This window comes from Biomphalaria glabrata, chromosome 5, assembly GCF_947242115.1.
Source record: "Biomphalaria glabrata chromosome 5, xgBioGlab47.1, whole genome shotgun sequence".
In the NCBI taxonomy this organism is placed as follows: domain Eukaryota; kingdom Metazoa; phylum Mollusca; class Gastropoda; family Planorbidae; genus Biomphalaria; species Biomphalaria glabrata.
The window spans coordinates 27,089,952-27,114,820 of record NC_074715.1 but is presented as its reverse complement, the minus strand read 5'-3'; the positions used below and the strand labels follow the sequence as shown (position 1 = coordinate 27,114,820).

The 24,869-nt window shown below is 38.5% G+C and overlaps 1 protein-coding gene across 4 annotated transcripts in view; it reads right to left on the bottom strand.

The window, feature by feature from the left end:
• Positions 1-24,869, bottom strand: part of LOC106079930 (uncharacterized) — a 61,097-nt gene that overhangs the window by 32,874 nt on the left and 3,354 nt on the right. For 2 of the 4 annotated variants that reach the window (XM_056030110.1, XM_056030113.1), the window contains exons 5-12: positions 23,042-23,179; positions 22,005-22,125; positions 19,119-19,366; positions 14,720-14,863; positions 11,133-11,270; positions 8,077-8,197; positions 3,231-3,481; positions 2,078-2,218 (exon numbers count right to left, since the gene is read on the bottom strand). In XM_056030110.1, coding sequence (XP_055886085.1) covers positions 2,078-2,218; positions 3,231-3,481; positions 8,077-8,197; positions 11,133-11,270; positions 14,720-14,863; positions 19,119-19,366; positions 22,005-22,125; positions 23,042-23,179 — 1,302 coding nt within the window. The remainder of the gene's footprint in view (positions 1-2,077; positions 2,219-3,230; positions 3,482-8,076; positions 8,198-11,132; positions 11,271-14,719; positions 14,864-19,118; positions 19,367-22,004; positions 22,126-23,041; positions 23,180-24,869) is intronic. The other 2 variants (XM_056030111.1, XM_056030112.1) reach the window with 2 other exon arrangements.

The window sequence follows — 24,869 nt, the reverse complement described above, 5'->3', positions numbered from 1 at the left end:
TTCCCCAACTGAATGTCTCTGGTCAGCCCAAGGACTAACCGCCTTTACTTTCCCCAACTGAATGTCTCTGGTCAGCCCAAGGACTAACCGCCTTTACTTTCCCCAACTGAATGTCTCTGGTCAGGCCAAGGACTAACCGCCTTTACTTTCCCCAACTGAATGTCTCTGGTCAGCCCAAGGACTAACCGCCTTTACTTTCCCCAACTTAATGTCTCTGGTCAGGCCAAGGACTAACCGCCTTTACTTTCCCCAACTGAATGTCTCTGGTCAGCCCAAGGACTAACCGCCTTTACTTTCCCCAACTTAATGTCTCTGGTCAGCCCAAGGACTAACCGCCTTTACTTTCCCCAACTGAATGTCTCTGGTCAGCCCAAGGACTAACCGCCTTTACTTTCCCCAACTTAATGTCTCTGGTCAGCCCAAGGACTAACCGCCTTTACTTTCCCCAACTGAATGTCTCTGGTCAGCCCAAGGACTAACCGCCTTTACTTTCCCCAACTTAATGTCTCTGGTCAGCCCAAGGACTAACCGCCTTTACTTTCCCCAACTGAATGTCTCTGGTCAGGCCAAGGACTAACCGCCTTTACTTTCCCCAACTGAATGTCTCTGGTCAGCCCAAGGACTAACCGCCTTTACTTTCCCCAACTGAATGTCTCTGGTCAGCCCAAGGACTAACCGCCTTTACTTTCCCCAACTGAATGTCTCTGGTCAGCCCAAGGACTAACCGCCTTTACTTTCCCCAACTTAATGTCTCTGGTCAGCCCAAGGACTAACCGCCTTTACTTTCCCCAACTGAATGTCTCTGGTCAGCCCAAGGACTAACCGCCTTTACTTTCCCCAACTGAATGTCTCTGGTCAGCCCAAGGACTAACCGCCTTTACTTTCCCCAACTGAATGTCTCTGGCCAGCCCAAGGACTGAATGTCTCTGGTCAGCCCAAGGACTGAATGTCTCTGGCCAGCCCAAGGACTGAATGTCTCTGGTCAGCCCAAGGACTGAATGTCTCTGGTCAGCCCAAGGACTAAATGTCTCTGGTCAGGCCAAGGACTGAATGTCTCTGGTCAGCCCAAGGACTGAATGTCTCTGGTCAGCCCAAGGACTGAATGTCTCTGGTCAGCCCAAGGACTGAATGTCTCTGGCCAGCCCAAGGACTGAATGTCTCTGGTCAGCCCAAGGACTGAATGTCTCTGGTCAGCCCAAGGACTGAATGTCTCTGGTCAGCCCAAGGACTGAATGTCTCTGGTCAGCCCAAGGACTGAATGTCTCTGGTCAGGCTCTGGGTTCAACTCGTGTTTAATTTGACGTTCACTTCCGGACTCTCTGACCCCGGCCACTTCCTGTACCAGGTTAACCATGCGAGACACGCCATTTATGCAACGGCCTATTGAGGGACGGCGCCTGGATGTTGACAAAGGTTGTGGAAGTTTGAACTAGGTAAAGAAAAATGACTAATAGCTAACTTTATGTCCAACAATCTATTTCTTTCTTATTAGTATCAGGTAGACATGTGCCAAGCTTTGTTTCCTGGTCTCATCCATTGCGAAATGGTTTGAAAGGTCTCTAAAGTAGGAAGTAGGCTAGCATAACTGTACAGTATCGACGTTGGAATCTAAATGAGGCTCATAAATTTTTACTCGAGGCCTTTTTTTCCTTTCTTTTTTTTTACATTACTTTTAGCGGGCAAACTACCAAATACAATAAATTTACTTGTGTGTATATATTATACAGAATTCACTGGATAAGTGAGCTGATTATACAGTCGTGGGGGCAGAGTCCCATAAGCAGTTTGTGAATAAGCTTCCAGATGATGCTCTTCAGACAGAGAGGTCGGCGAAGAAGTCGTGGTTTTCGAGAGAAAGCTTTCCATTTTTCGGACGGACTCAAATGAGATATCTAAATTCTTAATCCATACATTCACAGCCAATCATTTGACCTGGACTCAAGCCACCACTCTTATCAATTACAGACATCACTTCAAACGAGAAGAGAATTACGTCCTCACGTAGCTATAGGATATGGGCTCAACAACTTACTGAACATCATGATATCAATTTGTCCTTCTATGCAATGTCACTTACTACGTTGGCAGGAAGGTCCGAACCAATCAGGGTGGCAAGTTTCACTCCAGCAAACGCCTGTTTTTTTATTGCAGTCTTCACTTCTCTCACAATGACACTGATACTGGCAGGTGTCACCAAAAGTAAAAGCTGGACATGCACCTGACAGCAGAAATGGAGGAGAAACAAGACGATTAAAACGTGTGCTACAGAAAGTAAAGACACACACTTTCTTTAAAATGTAGAGACCTATCTAACACAGGGAACGTGCCTGGGAGTAGGCCCAAATCAGTTAATCCATGCGCTACAAACCATAGAGGGCTTAAGCAAATCTCTCATTCTGATCAAACCTGTGCTCTATGTCTCCAAGCCTTGACTTTTAGCTGCTGTAGATCTGCCTCTACGTCATATAGCCACAGTACTCGTGGTCTGACTTTAAGGCGCCTGCCTTTCGGGTTTGACCGGTGAAAAATCTTTGCTCCTCTGTTCTCTGGCATTCTTTTTATTTCCGTCATAATGGAGGGGTCTTCATATAGTTGGTATATTTCTTGGTTGGTGCGAATCCTCCATCCGGTTTCCCCATGTATGGTACCATACATTTTTCTGAGGATTTTTCTTTCCCAAGTATTTAGCAGATTTTCTGTTGTTTTTGTTTGTTTTTTTTTTGGTCATAATCCATGTTTTGCTTGCCAATCAATGAGTCATGGGTATTTAACTATTGCATTGTAATTATACAAACAACACACCTCACACAGGCACCTTCCATTTCGGCCCTACGTATCGACAACTTCAAATACGACAAACAACTCTAGAAACAGTCACGGCTCCAAGGGCGAGAAGACGAATGATGAATAGTAAGTTGGTCAGTCATTCAGAGCCCTCTTAATGACACATAGAAGATCTCTCTCTCCTTATATATATATTGTATAAGATGTTTCTTTTTATCACGACGCTCAAAGTGTCACTTTTAAAGAGAATATTATAAAGTCTTTCAACACTTTACTGACACTCATGCGGCACTTTCGGTGGCCCTACCGGCCCCATTGGATACCGGCCCACCGGGTATTTGCCCGAATGCCCATCTAGCCAGTGCGCTCCTCTCAGCAGTACTTTAGTTTGAGCAATTATATCCCATTGAGCAAACTTTCACAAGCAGAAAATACACACATCTTACCTTTGCACGCGTGTAAGGTAGCTTTGCTGGGCAAACCTGGGACCGCCTTGCTGTACAACTTGCCGTACTCCGAGCCCACGAGGTCCACTCTGAACGTGTACTCAACATCTGGTAGAAGACCGGAAGTGATACTAGCAACGTGCGCCATTTTGGATGTGCTGTCTGTCTGTATTTCTTTCAAAGGTTGTAAATCTGTCACGTTGACAGGGTTGAGCCAAAAGTCTGTCTGTTTGTTTTCTTTCATCATGACTCTGGGGGCAGATAGATTGATGCACTTATTGAACGGGTCATGGTTACCTCAACTAGTCGTCAAGTACAAGGGCAGGATATCTTACCAAGCTTCTATCAACTCACGCTTTCTGTCTGGTTTCAAGTTATAACACGTTATTTCTCCCATGCCCAATCTTGGATCAGGCTGAAATTTTGCACAATTATTTCTTTTACCTGACAAAACCATAATTAGTTTTAAAAAGTAACCAATTTGTTAATACTATTGACAATTCATTATTTTCTTTGGTATCAAACAAGGGAAATAAATTGTACTTGACATATGTGGTGGTATAAGTTGAATTAGTCCCCTTTATATAAGCAGTTAGCTCGCACAGTGGATGGTCTGTTAGCTTGAGAAGGCTTCAAACCTCGAGTTTGAATTCAGTTCGAATTCAAGTCGTTCAACTTTTTTTTTATATAAATGCATCGAATAAGCGATGACGGTAACATTCAAATGACACCTTATTATTTCTCGAGTGATAGGATCATAGGGTAAGACGTTTTACTGAACAGATATGGTGGTATAAGTTGAACTATTTCCTATATAATAATTAACAGATAGAAATATGTCACCGCTTTGAAGTTTGAAAGTAACAATAGATAACTAGAAAACTGTCGGTTTCCATAAGCACTTCTCTGGTAGCTTGTTGGTGGAAGTTGTTTCCATAAGGACTTCTCTGGTAGCTTGTTGGTGGGTGCTGTTTCCATAAGCACTTCTCTGGTAGCTTGTTGGTGGGTGCTGTTTCCATAAGCACTTCTCTGGTAGCTTGTTGGTGGGTGCTCTTTCCATAAGCACTTCTCTAATAGTTTGTTGGTGGGTGCTGTTTCCATAAGCACTTCGCTGGTAGCTTGTTGGTGTCTTCTGTTTTCATAAGCACTTCTCTGGTAGCTTGTTGGTGTCTTCTGTTTCCATAAGCACTTCTCTGGTAGCTTGTTGGTGGGTGCTGTTTCCATAAGCACTTCGCTGGTAGCTTGTTGGTGGGTGCTGTTTCCATAAGCACTTCGCTGGTAGCTTGTTGGTGGGTGCTGTTTTCATAAGCACTTCGCTGGTAGCTTGTTGGTGTCTTCTGTTTCCATAAGCACTTCTCTGGTAGCTTGTTGGAGGGTGCTGTTTCCATAAGCACTTCTCTGGTAGCTTGTTGGTGGGTGCTGTTTCCATAAGCACTTCGCTGGTAGCTTGTTGGTGGGTGCTGTTTCCATAAGCACTTCTCTGGTAGCTTGTTGGTGTCTTCTGTTTCCATAAGCACTTCTCTGGTAGCTTGTTGGTGTCTTCTGTTTTCATAAGCACTTCTCTGGTAGCTTGTTGGTGTCTTCTGTTTCCATAAGCACTTCTCTGGTAGCTTGTTGGTGTCTTCTGTTTCCATAAGCACTTCTCTGGTAGCTTGTTGGTGGGTGCTGTTTTCATAAGCACTTCTCTGGTAGCTTGTTGGTGGGTGCTGTTTCCATAAGCACTTCGCTGGTAGCTTGTTGGTGTCTTCTGTTTCCATAAGCACTTCTCTGGTAGCTTGTTGGTGTCTTCTGTTTCCATAAGGACTTCTCTGGTAGCTTGTTGGTGGGTGCTGTTTCCATAAGCACTTCTCTGGTAGCTTGTTGGTGGGTGCTGTTTCCATAAGCACTTCTCTGGTAGCTTGTTGGTGGGTGCTGTTTCCATAAGCACTTCTCTAATAGTTTGTTTATGGGTGCTGTTTCCATAAGCACTTCGCTGGTAGCTTGTTGGTGTCTTCTGTTTTCATAAGCACTTCTCTGGTAGCTTGTTGGTGTCTTCTGTTTCCATAAGCACTTCGCTGGTAGCTTGTTGGTGGGTGCTGTTTCCATAAGCACTTCGCTGGTAGCTTGTTGGTGGGTGCTGTTTTTTTATAAATGCATCTAAAAAGCGATCAGGGTACACATATTCCGCCTTCTTTCCCAAACTGATCCAGACACACCGATACTATTAAAGAATAGTGAGAAAGCTAAAAGCATCAAACTGCGATAAACAAAAACAATTGGTAAAAATATTTCTAATTGCACAACTGTATTATTGTTGGTCTAGACTCTAGATCTATTACAAAAACATTTAGTTATATGATTAATCCAAACTAATGGATACAACCACGCCAAATATACTCTTTGGTGTTGTCTCTTTAGATTTTCTTGTTTTCACTATTGAGACTAGTACATCTCCACTTTTGTTTTACTAAATATAGAGGCAGAGACAGAAACAAAATATAGGGGCAGAGACAGAAACAAAATATAGAGGCAGAGAAACAAACAAAATATAGAGGCAGAGACAGAAACAAAATATAGAGGCAGAGACAGAAACAAAATATAGAGGCAGAGACAGAAACACAATATAGAGGCAGAGAAACAAACAAAATATAGAGGCAGAGACAGAAACAAAATATAGAGGCAGAGACAGAAACAAAATATAGAGGCAGAGACAGAAACAAAATATAGAGTCAGAGACAGAAACACAATATAGAGGCAGAGACAGAAACAAAATATAGAGGCAGAGAAACAAACAAAATATAGAGTCAGAGACAGAAACAAAATATAGAGGCAGAGACAGAAACAAAATATAGAGGCAGAGAAACAAACAAAATATAGAGTCAGAGACAGAAACAAAATATAGAGGCAGAGACAGAAACAAAATATAGAGGCAGAGAAACAAACAAAATATAGAGTCAGAGACAGAAACAAAATATAGAGGCAGAGACAGAAACAAAATATAGAGGCAGAGAAACAAACAAAATATAGAGGCTGAGACAGAAACAAAATATAGAGGCAGAGAAACAAACAAAATATAGAGGCAGAGACAGAAACAAAATATAGAGGCAGAGAAACCACCAAAATATAGAGGCAGAGAAACCACCAAAATATAGAGGCAGAGACAGAAACAAAATATAGAGGCAAAGAAACAAACAAAATATAGAGGCAGAGAAACAAACAAAATATAGAGGCAGAGACAGAAACAAAATATAGAGGCAGAGAAACAAACAAAATATAGAGTCAGAGAAACAAACAAAATATAGAGGCAGAGAAACAAACAAAATATAGAGGCAGAGAAACAAACAAAATATAGAGGCAGAGACAGAAACAAAATATAGAGGCAGAGACAGAAACAAAATATAGAGGCAGAGAAACAAACAAAATATAGAGGCAGAGACAGAAACAAAATATAGATGCAGAGACAGAAACAAAATATAGAGGCAGAGAAACAAACAAAATATAGAGGCAGAGAAACAAACAAAATATAGAGGCAGAGAAACAAACAAAATATAGAGGCAGAGACAGAAACAAAATATAGAGGCAGAGACAGAAACAAAATATAGAGGCAGAGACAGAAACAAAATATAGAGGCAGAGAAACAAACAAAATATAGAGGCAGAGACAGAAACAAAATATAGAGGCAGAGAAACAAACAAAATATAGAGGTAGAGACAGAAACAAAATATAGAGGCAGAGACAGAAACAAAATATAGAGGCAGAGAAACAAACAAAATATAGAGGCAGAGAAACAAACAAAATATAGAGGCAGAGACAGAAACAAAATATAGAGGCAGAGAAACAAACAAAATATAGAGGCATAGAAACAAACAAAATATAGAGGCAGAGAAACAAACAAAATATATAGGCAGAGAAACAAACAAAATATAGAGGCAGAGAAACAAACAAAATATAGGGGCAGAGAAACAAACAAAATATAGAGGCACAGACAGAAACAAAATATAGAGGAAGAGACAGAAACAAAATATAGAGGCAGAGACAGAAACAAAATATAGAGGCAGAGACAGAAACAAAATATAGAGGCAGAGACAGAAACAAAATATAGAGGCAGAGAAACAAACAAAATATAGAGGCAGAGACAGAAACAAAATATAGAGGCAGAGACGGAAACAAAATATAGAGGCAGAGACAGAAACAAAATATAGAGGCAGAGACAGAAACAAAATATAGAGGCAGAGAAACAAACAAAATATAGAGGCAGAGACAGAAACAAAATATAGAGGCAGAGACAGAAACAAAATATAGAGGCAGAGACAGAAACAAAATATAGAGGCAGAGACAGAAACAAAATATAGAGGCAGAGACAGAAACAAAATATAGAGGCAGAGACAGAAACAAAATATAGAGGCAGAGAAACAAACAAAATATAGAGGCTGAGACAGAAACAAAATATAGAGGCTGAGACAGAAACAAAATATAGAGGCAGAGAAAAAAGAAGTTCAGAGAAAAAAAGAAAAGTTAGAGGCAGAGAAAGAAAGAAAGATGTTACATATATCTTAACAGAAGAAAGATCGTTAAATTGTTAACATTGTCCTTAATCGTGAAAGAAAAGTGATTGGATTAATTAATCAAAGATAGTGAGTTGACTCGAACTGATCCAAAAAGTGAACAGACTAAAACATGATCAGAGACAGGGAGTCCACCAAAGCTAGCTAAAAAGCTCAGATATTACAGAGGCTATTTTCCAGAATAAACGACAAAATTGTCCGAAACATGGACAGTCTCATGTTTTAAATGACAGTGTAGGATCAAATGTGCTAGCATTGCATAGCCAACTATTTATTCCACTAAAATACAGAAGTCATCTTACTTGTACAAACCAACAGGTCCCTCGCCTAAGTCAACAGTAGTGTCAAAAGGCAGCCAGAACAATGTTATGCGATTACACGTAGAAACTAGCACCGAGGGAGGCTCATTCAGCCGTGGCAGTCCTGAAAACAAACACTTGTTTATCCTCACAAATAGGTATCATTTAGAAGTCTAAACTTTTGATTCTATGGAAGAAGCTATGTTTCATTACTATTGGTGTAGATTGTAGAATACAATGTGGCTATGAACTGGTCAACATATGTTTCATTACTATTGGTGTAGATTGTAGAATTCAATGTGGTTATGAACTGGTCAACATATGTTTCATTACTATTGGTGTAGATTGTAGAATAAAATGTGGCTTTGAACTGGTCAACATATGTTTCATTACTATTGGTGTAGATTGTAGAATACAATGTGGCTATGAACTGGTCAACATATGTTTCATTACTATTGGTGTAGATTGTAGAATTCAATGTGGCTATGAACTGGTCAACATATGTTTCATTACTATTGGTGTAGATTGTAGAATACAATGTGGCTATGAACTGGTCAACATATGTTTCATTACTATTGGTGTAGATTGTAGAATACAATGTGGCTATGAACTGGTCAACATATGTTTCATTACTATTGGTGTAGATTGTAGAATACAATGTGGCTATGAACTGGTCAACATATGTTTCATTACTATTGGTGTAGATTGTAGAATTCAATGTGGCTATGAACTGGTCAACATATGTTTCATTACTATTGGTGTAGATTGTAGAATACAATGTGGCTATGAACTGGTCAACATATGTTTCATTAATATTGGTGTAGATTGTAGAATACAATGTGGCTATGAACTGGTCAACATATGTTTCATTACTATTGGTGTAGATTGTAGAATACAATGTGGCTATGAACTGGTCAACATATGTTTCATTACTATTGGTGTAGATTGTAGAATTCAATGTGGTTATGAACTGGTCAACATATGTTTCATTACTATTGGTGTAGATTGTAGAATAAAATGTGGCTTTGAACTGGTCAACATATGTTTCATTACTATTGTTGTAGATTGTAGAATAAAATGTGGCTATGAACTGGTCAACATATGTTTCATTACTATTGGTGTAGAGTGTAGAATACAATGTGGCTATGAACTGGTCAACATATGTTTCATTACTATTGGTGTAGATTGTAGAATACAATGTGGCTATGAACTGGTCAACATATGTTTCATTACTATTGGTGTAGATTGTGAATACAATGTGGCTATGAACTGGTCAACATATGTTTCATTACTATTGGTGTAGATTGTAGAATACAATGTGGCATTAACGTTGGAGTCAAGTGGCTACAAGACACTGGGAGGGGGGTGAGGTTTGTATGTCCATCACTGTGAGATTACTAAATATGCAATACTCTAGGGGACGATTGTCAGAAACTCTTGGATTTTGGCGGAAAACGTCAAGGACATCTTTATTAAACAATAATTAACAAGTGATAAGAACAGAGGAAGAGAATACGATTGACTATAACTAAGAAAGTGGAGTTATTATATTAACAGTTGATACTGCAGATTGCCTTCCATCTGCTGGGCAACTTTCTCCTAAGGGTTGTTTTTGTTTTTTTATTCATCAAGTACCCCTCTCTTTTTTCCCAGTTCCTTCCTCTTGATAACTGGAGCCTGGACCGGAACTATTTCCAAATTTCCCAGTTAACTTTGGAACACTCGACTGTTTAACATTGAGCTATTTCCATATTGTCTAGTTAACTTTGGAACACTCGACTGTTCAACATTGAACTATTTCCATATTGTCTAGTTAACTTTGGAACACTCGACTCTTTAACATTGAACTATTTCCATATTGTCTAATTAACTTTGGAACACTCGACTGTTCAACATTGAACTATTTCCATATTGTCTAGTTAACTTTGGAACACTCGACTGGTTAACATTGAACTATTTCCATATTGTCTAGTTAACTTTGGAACACTCGACTGTTTAACATTGAACTATTTCCATATTGTCTAGTTAACTTTGGAACACTCGACTGTTTAACACTGAACTATTTCCATATTGTCTAGTTAACTTTGGAACACTCGACTGTTTAACACTGAACTATTTTATATTGTCTAGTTAACTTTGGAACACTCGACTGGTTAACATTGAACTATTTCCATATTGTCTAGTTAACTTTGGAACACTCGACTGTTTAACATTGAACTATTTCCATATTGTCTAGTTAACTTTGGAACACTCGACTGTTTAACACTGAACTATTTCCATATTGTCTAGTTAACTTTGGAACACTCGACTGTTTAACACTGAACTATTTCCATATTGTCTAGTTAACTTTGGAACACTCGACTGTTTAACATTGAACTATTTTCATATTGTCTAGTTAACTTTGGAACACTCGACTGGTTAACACTGATCTATTTCCATATTGTCTAGTTAACTTTGGAACACTCGACTGGTTAACACTGATCTATTTCCATATTGTCTAGTTAACTTTGGAACACTCGACTGTTAAACACTGATCTATTTCCATATTGTCTAGTTAACTTTGGAACACTCGACTGTTTAACATTGAACTATTTTCATATTGTCTAGTTAACTTTGGAACACTCGACTGGTTAACACTGATCTATTTCCATATTGACTAGTTAACTTTGGAACACTCGACTGGTTAACACTGATCTATTTCCATATTGTCTAGTTAACTTTGGAACACTCGACTGTTTAACATTGAACTATTTTCATATTGTCTAGTTAACTTTGGAACACTCGACTGTTTAACATTGAACTATTTTCATATTGTCTAGTTAACTTTGGAACACTCGACTGGTTAACACTGATCTATTTCCATATTGACTAGTTAACTTTGGAACACTCGACTGGTTAACACTGATCTATTTCCATATTGTCTAGTTAACTTTGGAACACTCGACTGTTTAACATTAGCCTTTCTTTAGTTTCAACCTCAATGTGTTGCATCAAGTAAAACTAAATTTTGTTTTGAACACGAAAGAAAATAATTGAACGATCAGAAACAAGATCTTTACTTCTCTGACATCCTGGCCCGTCCCACTCTCCATCACATTGATAGCTCGGGCAGTCTCCTTGGATCTTGTTGCAGTCTTCTTGGTCCTTACAGTGGCAGATAAGGCGACAGTCTAAGCCAAACGTTTGGGCGGGACAGACTGGGATTGAAACAAAAAAGAGAAGTACAACTTCGTATTTAAAAGACGTGCTGCTCAATCTGGATGTCGGGTAAGTAATTTGATAGTGCAGAGCAGTGTTTCCCAGACTGTGTTCCGGTGAGACCCTAGTGTTCCGCGATACCTGAATAAGTGTTCCGCGATATCTGAATAAGTGTTCCGCGATACCTGAATAAGTGTTCCAACTAGTGGAATAATTTACTACTGGACCAAAACGTGAATTAATCTCTCTGAAAAATAAGCAAAGTGTTCCGCTAATTAATCAGAATGTGCGAAGTGTTCCATTAATGAAAAAGTTTGGGACACACGGTTGTAGAGATTTGACAAATGTAACTTTCCATTGTACGTAAACAGAGTAAAGGGCGGGCTGGGTGTCGAAATCGGCTCGGACATTTCTATACAATCCGTCCACTAATTTTATGTTATATGATGAATAAAGTATAACACTTGGAATGGGGAATCTCTTAATGTGAACACATTTCTGCAACATATCCATGTACTTGACATTCACATTCAAGGCATCTGTAGATCCTCCATCAACCAACTTATTTTTTAGGATTCACTTTCAATCCACGACATTTTTTTCAGACATATTGACCTCAATTTACAAATACAACACTTTATCCTCCATTATTTAGCTGCCCATCACACAAGGGGCGCGGTGGTTTCTGAACCTGGGGTCATGGGTTCAAATCTCGGTGAAGACTGTTTTTTTTTTAATTTTGGGTGCCCCTGAGTCCACCAAACTCTACCCTGACTTTGGTTGGGGAAAGTAAAGGCGATAGGTCGTTGTGATTGCCACATGACACCCTGCTCGTTAACCGTGGGCCAAAGAAATAGATGACCATAACATCATCTGCCCTATAGATCGCAAGGTCAGATAGGGGAACTTACTAAACTAACAAGGTCACATAATGCTGTCTCAATAACTTGGAAACCTAGTTTGACTGTCTGCATCTTAGAGTTGACTACACATACAACAGATCATTAAATCCACTTGTTTGATGGTAATTTAATTTAGGATCAGTAAAACAAATGCTGTCAAGTTTGTTTCATATTTTATCAAAGCCTCTTTGTATTTCGACCTAAGTCTTATGGCGTTGAGCCTGTTCATTCATAAATGTTGTCCTCATAAGTTTGGTGAATCTCTCTAGTACTTACGACAAAACATTCATAATTTGACTACATTTTGTTCACAGGATTCCAGCCATTGTTGTTTTTAGTCTTATTTATCTTCGTAACCTTCTTTTCCGATTCTATTGCCCACTTTGATTCCAAGCAAGATAATTGTGATGTATGAAAGACTTCGTAGCGGTGCCAACTGGAGATCATGTGACAATAACAGTTCGTTAAGTGACTGGACCTGTTATCTGTAGGACTTTGAATGTTGTTGGTGGTCCCTCTATAGTTACTCTATACTTTATAGATTCATCCGAATATATTCACACTAACGTGGATCTCTATAAAGGTCTTAAGTTTCTTGTTTGTCCTTTAGTATTATAATGAAATTGACGTCTACTAGAGGCACTATAAATATAAATGGATGTATAAGACAATGCTTTAGATTAGTATTAGACTTTGAAGTGTACAAGATGTTGCTGTTTTTTTTTTTTTTATTCACGGCGCTCAATGGGTCGCTTTTAAAGAGAATATTATAAAATCTTAAAACAATTAACTGGCATTCATGCGTGGCCATACCGGCCCTATTGAGTACCGGCCAACTTTGGCCATATAGCCAGTCCACCCCGAGAGAGTATGCCAATTATACTTTCAAGAAGAATGTATAGGAGGAAGGGGAAAGATGGAGAGGGAAAAGAGAAAACATTAGAAATGCTTGATTGATTGATTGATTGATTGAATGATTGATGAGATACATAATTATATTTCCAATGATAAATATAGACAGATATATTTACCACTGCATGTATAGGTCTATTGAAAAGTGTTGCAGATACATTTACCACTGCATGTATAGGTCTATTGAAAAGTGTGGCAGATACATTTACCACTGCATGTATAGGTCTATTGAAAGGTGTGACAGAAACATTTACCACTGCATGTATAGGTCTATTGAAAAGTGTTGCAGATACATTTACCACTGCATGTATAGGTCTATTGAAAGGTGTGGCAGATACATTTACCACTGCATGTATAGGTCTATTGAAAGGTGTGGCAGATACATTTACCACTGCATGTCTATTGAAAGGTGTGACAGATCTATTGACCACTGCATGTCTATTGAAAGGTGTGACAGATCTATTGACCACTGCATGTCTATTGAAAGGTGTGACAGATCTATTGACCACTGCATGTCTATTGAAAGGTGTGACAGATCTATTTACCACTGCATGTATAGGTTTATTGAAAGGTGTGACAGATCTATTGACCACTGCATGTCTATTGAAAGGTGTGACAGATCTATTGACCACTGCATGTCTATTGAAAGGTGTGACAGATTTATTTACCACTTCATGTATATGTCTATTGAAAGGTGTGACAGATCTATTTACCACTGCATGTCTATTGAAAGGTGTGACAGATCTATTGACCACTGCATGTGAATTGAAAGGTGTGACAGATCTATTGACCACTGCATGTATAGGTCTATTGAAAGGTGTGACAGATCTATTTACCACTGCATGTCTATTGAAAGGTGTGACAGATCTATTGACCACTGCAAGCATCAGTCTATTGAAAGGTGTGACAGATCTATTGACCACTGCATGTCTATTGAAAGGTGTGACAGATCTATTGACCACTGCATGTATAGGTCTATTAAAAGGTGTGACAGATCTATTTACCACTGCATGTCTATTGAAAGGTGTGACAGATCTATTGACCACTGCAAGCATCAGTCTATTGAAAGGTGTGACAGATCTATTGACCACTGCATGTCTATTGAAAGGTGTGACAGATCTATTGACCACTGCATGTATAGGTCTATTAAAAGGTGTGACAGATCTATTGACCACTGCATGTATAGGTCTATTGAAAGGTGTGACAGATCTATTGACCACTGCATGTCTATTGAAAGGTGTGACAGATCTATTGACCACTGCAAGCATCAGTCTATTGAAAGGTGTGACAGATCTATTGACCACTGCAAGCATCAGTCTATTGAAAGGTTTGACAGATCTATTGACCACTGCATGTCTATTGAAAGGTGTGACAGATCTTTTGACAACTGCAAGCATCAGTCTATTGAAAGGTGTGACAGATTTATTGACCACTGCATATCTATTGAAAGGTGTGACAGATCTATTTACCACTGCATGTCTATTGAAAGGTGTGACAGATCTATTGACCACTGCATGTCTATTGAAAGGTGTGACAGATCTATTGACCACTGCATGTCTATTGAAAGGTGTGACAGCAGATCTATTGACCACTGCATGTCTATTGAAACGTGTGACAGATCTACAAATACTTACCCTCTAGACAGAAGGGCAGTCCTGTCCTACCACGTTCACATTTGCCCCCGTTACAAAGTCCCTGCTCACAGAGGTCATTGTTAAGACAATGACATTGATTCTGACATTCGTTACCGTAGGTTCCAAAAGGGCAAGATGGCGTGCCTGGAGATGAATTTTTGATATTTATTAATAAAAAAAATAATTTCAAAAGTAGCTTGCTAACTTTACTCATTGATTTGTACAAACGTTAACATGTGTAGTTGTCTAATGATACTTTTTAAACATTAAATATAGCTTACACTAAGTGATGGAAGAGCACCGTTCAGTCGCTCACATATATCTCAGTATTGCAAGCCCAATGGTTCTATTTTTTTAAATAATTAATTAATTCTTTTGATAGATTCATATGTTGTTATCGACAATGAATATTTCTGCAAAATTTCAACTTGATACGAGAATGGGAATTAGGCGAAAAAACATGTAAAGATTCCACCCAGACAGACGGACGGAGTGAGATTTGTAAAAACAAAAATCAGGCTTTATTGTGTATTCCGTGGCGTGATCCAAACCGACGGACGGACCTAAATTTGCAGACGATATAGAACTGACTACAATAGAAGGTTTTCAAGAGATAGCGTGTAGACTGGAATAAGATGCAGTCTAAATCAGTGATTCCCAAAGTGGTCTATATAGACCCCCAGGGGTCTACGAAGACTTCCAAGGGGTCTACGAAAGTTAAAATGGGAATTGGGGGTCTATGAGATGTGCTTGGGGGTCTACGATAAAGAATCTCAATTCAGCATGTCGTGACTTTAATTTTGACAATTGGAATTTTTTCATCCACACATTTATGATTTGTACCTTAGGAAATCCTTAAAATTTTTATCCTGCTGAGTAAATGAAATATTGTTTAATTTAATTTGATAACTATATTTAAATAGTGTAGTTTTGTCTTGTTATAAATTTAACAAAAAGAAATGTCGACTGTTCAGTGTTAAGTATTTGAAATTGAACTTCATTACTTCCCTGTCAAACATGCGAGTGTTAATGTGCCATTTTTTTATGATGCTATGAAACCAATCAAGCTGGAGCATAATTTGAGATGATGTCACCCGATAAAAAGATAAAAGCTTGCAAAACTTTCAAATACTTAAAGATAAAGTTCAGAATACACCCACAAAATCTCTCTTTAACCCGATATTGAGAAGATGATGATTAAAGTAAAATACTGAAAACCTCACATGATATTGATTTTCACCAGCCATTGAAGAAATTGTAAAAACTCTTACACAAACTAATATCATTAAAAGAATTTCATGTTTGGGTTTTGTGGCCGGTGTCTTGTTTTGGGACTCTTGATGAAGAATGCAATTTTGAAGACATGGTTGGCATTCTCTGGTGACACTCCAAAAGGGCTAATTTCAATGGTCCCAATTTTAAGCTTTCGGAACATATGTTTTCTCATTATGAGGTGTACAGTTTTGATGTGAACAATTATACGTGGTCCTATAATTGGGATAGTTTATAATAGGTTTCATCTTTCTTGTATATCGAATAAGAGCTTGTCCATTTCTCGTTTTTACAATTCACTATTAGTTTCTTCATTTCTTCCTGATAGAGAGCGATGTTCAAGTGTGTATTTGTTTTCTTACATTTGGCAAGTGTGTTAGCCTTCTATTTCTTTCTAGTTCAACATTGGAGAACAGTGTTCTTGCTGTTGTTGCACTTTACAAGGTCACACAATATGTTTTGTGCAAAATCTTTTGGATGCTCCTTCAGATTATGTGGATAATTACATCCTATTCCAAATCTCCCGAAGGTAGATGCAAGCAGGCAAGTTGACAACCGATCGTCAGTCCATGCATCATGAGTTGTTTTATTTAGGAAGCATCAGAGTTGTCAAGCTTTGAAGGATTATTTTTATATTGGTCACGAAATAAATTTAATTGTTTGGTGAATTTTACTGATTCGCTAGCATGGTAGCTATTAGATCCAGTGCTCCTATTTCTTCTCTGTGGTTGTCATAGAGCTCATTAGTTACAATGAACTTAATTTTTATATTATTTTTTCTCCATTTGGCCGTTAAATGAGTATTCCAGCTCCTCCGTTTGTGGTGGCTTTCTGAGAACCATCCATGCAAACTCTGACCCATCGGTTTTTATGGCGATGGATTTGTAGAAGAGTTCACTAAATTCTTGATCTCTGTTGGAATATAGTCAAATATTTCTTTCTTCTTATGTAAGTCTTTGCAAACGAAATATTTCTGGAACATATTTCTCTATAAAGCTGGCTGAATCAACCTTGTCTGGTAATGATTTTTTTTATTCAAATTATTATGGCTCAAGAAATCCACAAAAAAAAAAGCTCTTTGTGAAAACTTTAACTATGATACTTAAGGCACAATAATATTTAATGTTTTGAAGAACTACTTCATAAAACAACAAATCCGTATTTGAAAAATAATTTCTGTAGCAACGGATGGTGAGCTTGCAAGCCTTTAAAAACAAAAAGTTTCCAATGTGTTTAGTGATTGTATGCTGTACGTGTTAACTATTAAATAATGGGTTGAAATTTGAATTTTGTTAATCAATTTATTTTAAAAAATTGATTCAACTTAAAATGTAGTTTTAAATTACTTTTTCACTCCTCGTGTCACTGGTTAAATATTATTTTAAACAAAATGTGTAATTTGAAATTGATGAATTTTCAAAAATTCAATATAGCCCTAACTTAAGCAGGGGGTCCACGGAAAACCAGAAAACATGGCAAGGGGTCTACGAGACAAAAAAGTTTGGGAATCACTGGTCTAAATGAAACCGAAGTCTTGTCTAAAGTACCCCCGTCAACATTGGTCATATAGTTCTTGAATAAATTCAGCTTTAGATTGTTATAAAAAGCGATGGAGATGCATATCCCGAAGTAGCTTGTCAAATGGGAAAAAAAGAAGATGTCTTCCAAAACCTAGGGCCTATCATGCAAACAAGTCAATTCGCCTGGAGCCCAAGATTCCCCTCCTCAATGAAACAATTGTCCCAAATCCCAGCAGCCACCTGGCGAGACGTGAAAGTCATCCAAGTCGAAAAGTATCTAAACGAGGAGGCAGCGACTGCTGAGATCCGAGGGAAAACATTCTGAGATCATGTCACTAATAAAATATCTAAACGTGGGCAGCGACTGCTGAGATCCGAGGGAAAACATTTTGAGATCATGTCACTAATAAAGTATCTAAACGAGGAGGCAGCGACTGCTGAGATCCGAGGGAAAACATTCTGAGATCATGTCACTAATAAAGTATCTAAACGAGGAGGCAGCGACTGCTGAGATCCGAGGGAAAACATTCTGAGATCATGTCACTAATAAAGTATCTAAACGAGGAGGCAGCGACTGCTGAGATCCGAGGGAAAACATTCTGAGATCATGTCACTAATAAAGTATCTAAACGAGGAGGCAGCGACTGCTGAGATCCGAGGAAAACATTCTGAGATCATGTCACTAATAAAGTATCTAAACGAGGAGGCAGCGACTGCTGAGATCCGAGGGAAAACATTCTGAGATCATGTCACTAATAAAGTATCTAAACGAGGAGGCAGCGACTGCTGAGATCCGAGGGAAAACATTCTGAGATCATGTCACTAATAAAGTATCTAAACGAGGGCAGCGACTGCTGAGATCCGAGGGAAAACATTCTGAGATCATGTCACTAATAAAGTATCTAAACGAGGAGGCAGCGACTGCTGAGATCCGAGGAAAACATTCTGAGATCATGTCACTAATAAAGTATCTAAACGAGGAGGCAGCGACTGCTGAGATCCGAGGGAAAACATTCTGAGATCATGTCACTAATAAAGTATCTAAACGAGGGCAGCGACTGCTGAGATCCGAGGGAAAACATTCTGAGATCATGTCACTAATAAAGTCCTTGCACTATGACTTGCAACTAAGTCTAAAGCAAATAAGTAAAATGAGATTTCGCTGACTATAATGTTTGGCTAATGTGCTATTAAATGCACTATCGGATCTAAAACGTTTGAGAAGGGGGGGGGCGATTTTTTTACAAACCCTAACCCCACGCCAAGTAAACCCTAATCCTATGTATAAACGCACACACACACACACACACATATATATATATATATATATATATATATATATATATATATATATATATACATATATATAAAAAATATATAGTTTTTTCGCTGGGTGGCGGCCCCCCCCCCCAAAAAAAAAAAAACACACACACACACACCGAAAAAAATCCTGGCTACGCCCATGATGCTTGGTGATCTGAACTGTCTCCAAATAGTCAGAAAACCTGCTTGGTGATGTGAATAATAATAATGTACAAATATATAAAGTAAACTACATAGAATTACATAGTTCAAGAGAATTACATCAAATATAAAACATTTCTTACTGTCGCACTTGTATAAGATGGCTTTGCTGGGTTCACCTGGGACTGCCCTTTTCAACAATTTGTCGTACTCCGAGGCCACAATGTCCACTCTGAACGTATACTCCACATCAGCCACAAGACCGGAAGTGATGCTGACAACGTGCGCCTTTTTCAATGACCTGTCTGTCTGTATGTCTGTCACAATATCTGGATCCGTCACGTTGACAGGATTAAACCAAATGTCACCGTTCATTTGTTTCATCATGACTCTGGTGGAAATATCGTGACATAGAATGTTTAAACATTTACATTTACACCGTTTATTGTTTACCAGACTTGTCTTTCTTCATAAACATTTTTATTAAGTCCCCATGCTCTCATGAAAATATAATTGAAATAACAACAACATAATGTTATGTATCTTAAAGAGTTTGTAAGACAATGTAGATGTGAATGTGCAAGATGGTGATGCAATCAAGTTTTCCGGATGATATTAACCAGAACATCAACGGCTATTGGATAGCACTTTTAGCACAGTTCGATGTTCTGCCTAAGTAAAACATAAATCACTACTTCCATTGTCACACAACTATCATCAGAGTTTTCCCCTCTGTCTCAGTAAAACACCATTGTCACACAAGACACAACTATCATCAGAGTTTTCCCCTCTGTCTTAGTCAAACACCATTGTCACACAACTATCAATGTTTTCTCCTCTGTCTCAGTGAAACACCATTGTCACACAACTATCAGCAATGTTTTCTCCTCTGTCTCAGTCAAACACCATTGTCACACAACTATCAGCAATGTTTTCTCCTCTGTCTCAGTCAAACACCATTGTCACACAACTATCAGCAATGTTTTCTCCTCTGTCTCAGTCAAACACCATTGTCACACAACTATCAGCAAAGTTTTCTCCTCTGTCTCAGTCAAACACCATTGTCACACAACTATCAGCAATGTTTTCTCCTCTGTCTCAGTCAAACACCATTGTCACACAACTATCAATGTTTTCCCCTCTGTCTCAGTCAAACACCATTGTCACACAACTATCAGCAATGTTTTCTCCTCTGTCTCAGTCAAACACCATTGTCACACAACTATCAATGTTTTCTCCTCTGTCTCAGTCAAACACCATTGTCACACAACTATCAGCAATGTTTTCTCCTCTGTTTCAGTCAAACACCATTGTCACACAACTATCAATGTTTTCTCCTCTGTCTCAGTCAAACACCATTGTCACACAACTATCAGCAATGTTTTCTCCTCTGTTTCAGTCAAACACCATTGTCACACAACTATCAGCAATGTTTTCTCCTCTGTCTCAGTCAAACACCATTGTCATACAACTATCAGCAATGTTTTCTCCTCTGTCTCAGTCAAACACCATTGTCATACAACTATCAGCAATGTTTTCTCCTCTGTCTCAGTCAAACACCATTGTCATACAACTATCAGCAATGTTTTCTCCTCTGTCTCAGTCAAACACCATTGTCATACAACTATCAGCAATGTTTTCTCCTCTGTCTCAGTCAAACACCATTGTCACACAACTATCAGCAATGCTTTCTCCTCTGTCTCAGTCAAACACCATTGTCATACAACTATCAGCAATGTTTTCTCCTCTGTCTCAGTCAAACACCATTGTCATACAACTATCAGCAATGTTTTCTCCTCTGTCTCAGTCAAACACCATTGTCATACAACTATCAGCAATGTTTTCTCCTCTGTCTCAGTCAAACACCATTGTCATACAACTATCAGCAATGTTTTCTCCTCTGTCTCAGTCAAACACCATTGTCATACAACTATCAGCAATGTTTTCTCCTCTGTCTCAGTCAAACACCATTGTCATACAATTATCAGCAATGTTTTCTCCTCTGTCTCAGTCAAACACCATTGTCATACAACTATCAGCAATGTTTTCTCCTCTGTTTCAGTCAAACACCATTGTCACACAACTATCAATGTTTTCTCCTTTGTATCAGTCAAACACCATTGTCATACAACTATCAGCAATGTTTTCTCCTCTGTCTCAGTCAAACACCATTGTCACACAACTATCAGCAATGTTTTCTCCTCTGTTTCAGTCAAACACCATTGTCACACAACTATCAATGTTTTCTCCTCTGTCTCAGTCAAACACCATTGTCACACAACTATCAGCAATGTTTTCTCCTCTGTCTCAGTCAAACACCATTGTCACACAACTATCAATGTTTTCTCCTTTGTATCAGTCAAACACCATTGTCATACAACTATCAGCAATGTTTTCTCCTCTGTCTCAGTCAAACACCATTGTCACACAACTATCAGCAATGTTTTCTCCTCTGTCTCAGTCAAACACCATTGTCACACAACTATCATCAATGTTTTCCCCTCTGTTTCAGTCAAACATCATTGTCACACAACTATCAATGTTTTCTCCTCTGTCTCAGTCAAACACCATTGTCACACAACTATCAATGTTTTCTCCTCTGTCTCAGTCAAACACCATTGTCATACAACTATCAGCAATGTTTTCTCCTCTGTCTCAGTCAAACACCATTGTCACACAACTATCAGCAATGTTTTCCCGTCTGTCTCAGTGAAACACCTCACTTATCTACAAATGTTGACAAATTAATTAAACATTGATCAAAGAAATGGATCAGACCAACGGTAACTAGAAAATTCCTTGCTTAAAGAGGTGTCTGCAACAGAAAACAAAAATGTGGAATGGAAAGTGCCTAGAAATAATTAATTAAAGTCCACTTCATTGTGGTGTCAGACTAACACTCCTTCCAGTATATCATGTTCTGAATTAGAATGCTCAAATCTGCAGGCATTGCTTGTGCCAACATGTATGTGAATACAATTAAGATCTTGTACAAATATTAGTGCCACTAAAAATAGAACGACTCTTACTTATACAAACCAATGGGTCCTTGGCCAATATCATCAGTTTCGTCAAAAGAAAACCATCTCAATGTGATATTATTGCACTTCGAAAGCAGCACTTGAGGAGGGAAATAAAGTTTGGGCAGTTCTGAAAACAATTAGGATTACAATAATTTCTGTCTCAACATTTGATTCTATTGAAGAATTTAATTATCCGCAACATGTATACCTGTTGTTTTTAAATTAGCTTTGAAAGTGTAACAAATAACATAACATTCTACAACAGTATGTTTAGGTTATTAGACAAAAACATAATACGCAATAATATTTTTAAACATCGCGAACGTAACAAAAAATATTAGATCTACATTTGACATTTTATAACCATTTACCGCAGATCTCTCTGCTCATAACTTCTGATCAGCTGATAACCGAATGAGGGACGAAGGAGAAATCAGATCGCAAAAAGGAAATTGCTTTTATTTTTATTGGACACATCTTTCACAGCTGTCAGACTAATATTATTATTCAAACACTTCACAGCTGTCAGACTGACATCACTATTCAAACAATTCACAGCTGTCACACTGACATCACCATTCAAACACTTCACAGTTGTCAGACTGACATCACTATTCAAACTATTCACAGCTGTCACACTGACATCACCATTCAAACACTTCACAGCTGTCAGACTGACATCACCATTCAAACAATTCACAGCTGTCACACTGACATCACCATTCAAACACTTCACAGATCTTAATGCACTTTCTTTTTTTTTTTTACATCAATTTTTTCAAAGCTTTTATTAACTCACTCTCTGTTTGGTAAAAAGGTTGGACATGTTTTTTTTCTCTGACTTTCAATCTCTGATCGATCTGAAATTTTGCACAATTATCTATTTTACCTGACAACTAAAGAATCAATTTAAACATTAGTTAATTAACTATTGATACTTAATTATTTTGTTTAGTATCTTGAGGGAAAGAAATCGTAATAGTCAGATGTGGAGGTCAGACTTCACTAATTGATACAATATCAATCATTTCTTTATGTTTTACTTCTCTGACATCCTGGCCCGTCCCACTCTCCATCACATTGATAGCTCGGGCAGTCTCCTTGGATCTTGTTGCAGTCTTCTTGGTCCTTACAGTGGCAGATAAGGCGACAGTCTAAGCCAAACGTTTGGGCGGGACAGGCTGGGATTAAAAACAACAACATAAGAATAGATTACACTGGAGAGTTTATGTTTTCACACTAACTCGTAGGCGATCTCCTCGTAGTAAATAAAGCTGGTCAGAATGCATATTTGGATATTATGAGCACAACGAATACAAAGGTAAAATCAGAAAATAAAGCTTTGTTGTTTTTTTTTTTGGGGGGGGGGGAGCATATAAATGTGTCAGCATTGATCTTGTATAGATTTAATTTAAATCTAAAGAATACTTTGACAAATAAAAAAAACTAAAACTAAAAAGTTTTCCCAGTCTGACCAACGAACTAATACTTCTTTTCCCCATCAACTATCAAATTTCTAGGAGCCGTTTTCAAAATCCGTGTTCACCCAGGTTTTGAGCCCACCGACCCAGCAGGCTTTAGGTTCTGAGCCCACCCACCCAGCAGGCTTTAGGTTTTGAGCCCGCCCACCCAGCAGACTTTAGGTTTTGAGCCCACCCACCCAGCAGGCTTTAGGTTTTGAGCCTGCCCACCCAGCAGGCTTTAGGTTTTGAGCCCACCGACCCAGCAGGCTTTAGGTTTTGAGCCCACCCACCCAGCAGGCTTTAGGTTTTGAGCCCACCCACCCAGCAGGCTTTAGGTTTTGAGCCCACCCACCCAGCAGGCTTTAGGTTTTGAGCCCACCCACCCAGCAGGCTTTAAGTTTTGAGCCCACCGACCCAGCAGGCTTTAAGTTTTGAGCCCACCCACCCAGCAGGCTTTAAGTTTTGAGCCCACCGACCCAGCAGGCTTTAGGTTTTGAGCCCACCCACCCAGCAGGCTTTAAGTTTTGGTTTTCACAAAGGTACAAGTTGAAAAGAGGCATTGTAAAAATAAGTCTTGTAATAGGTGTTTATTTTTATATTGGTGAATTCAAGTAATAAATATTAAATTTATTTTGCTTTATTTTTATTTAATTAATAAATATATAAGACTTAGCAATTAGTATAGAAAAACATCATTCACATGTAATATTAATGAATTTTGGAAAATGCATAATTAGCTAAGCAAGGGGTCTACTGTAAACTGAAAAAACATGATTAGGGGTGTACGACACAAACAAAAAGTTTGGGAATCACTGCACTGGATTTCTTTCTCGACCGTCTTGTCAGCTAACATGAAGTTTTATTTGCACATTTATTGTTTCTATTGCCGCTCCAGCAGTAGAGGTAGTTGATGCTGCACTTGATGGTGATAGTATTGATGACTAACCAGGCCGCTTGTTCCTTTGGAAACCCGGCGAAATTTAACTTAGAGGGGCGTAAAATGCCATGATAAAATGTTTTTGCGTCTTTCTAATGTAGATCAGACTTAGTTAATTTATCTATTTTTTAATCGACAGGAATAGGCACGCTGGTGTATGCGATCTGTCAAGCGTGCACCATGAGAGCTAGCGAATTTTGGGGATTGAGATGGACGATATCAAAGAATTCAGTTTTGGGTTAAGCTAGGTGGACAAGATGATAACAAAGAATCTAAAAATAAATGTTTCTCTTGACCGTCTGGTCAGCTCAAATGAACTTTTATTTGCACGTTTTTTGTTCTATTGTCCAGAAAGTGTATCAACACATCTGTATTTTATAAACTTATTAGGCCATTGTAACCTATGCGACCGCAGTGGGCCCCGCACTTTCATAGGACCGCGCTTATTCTAGCTTTATAAATTAAACCATT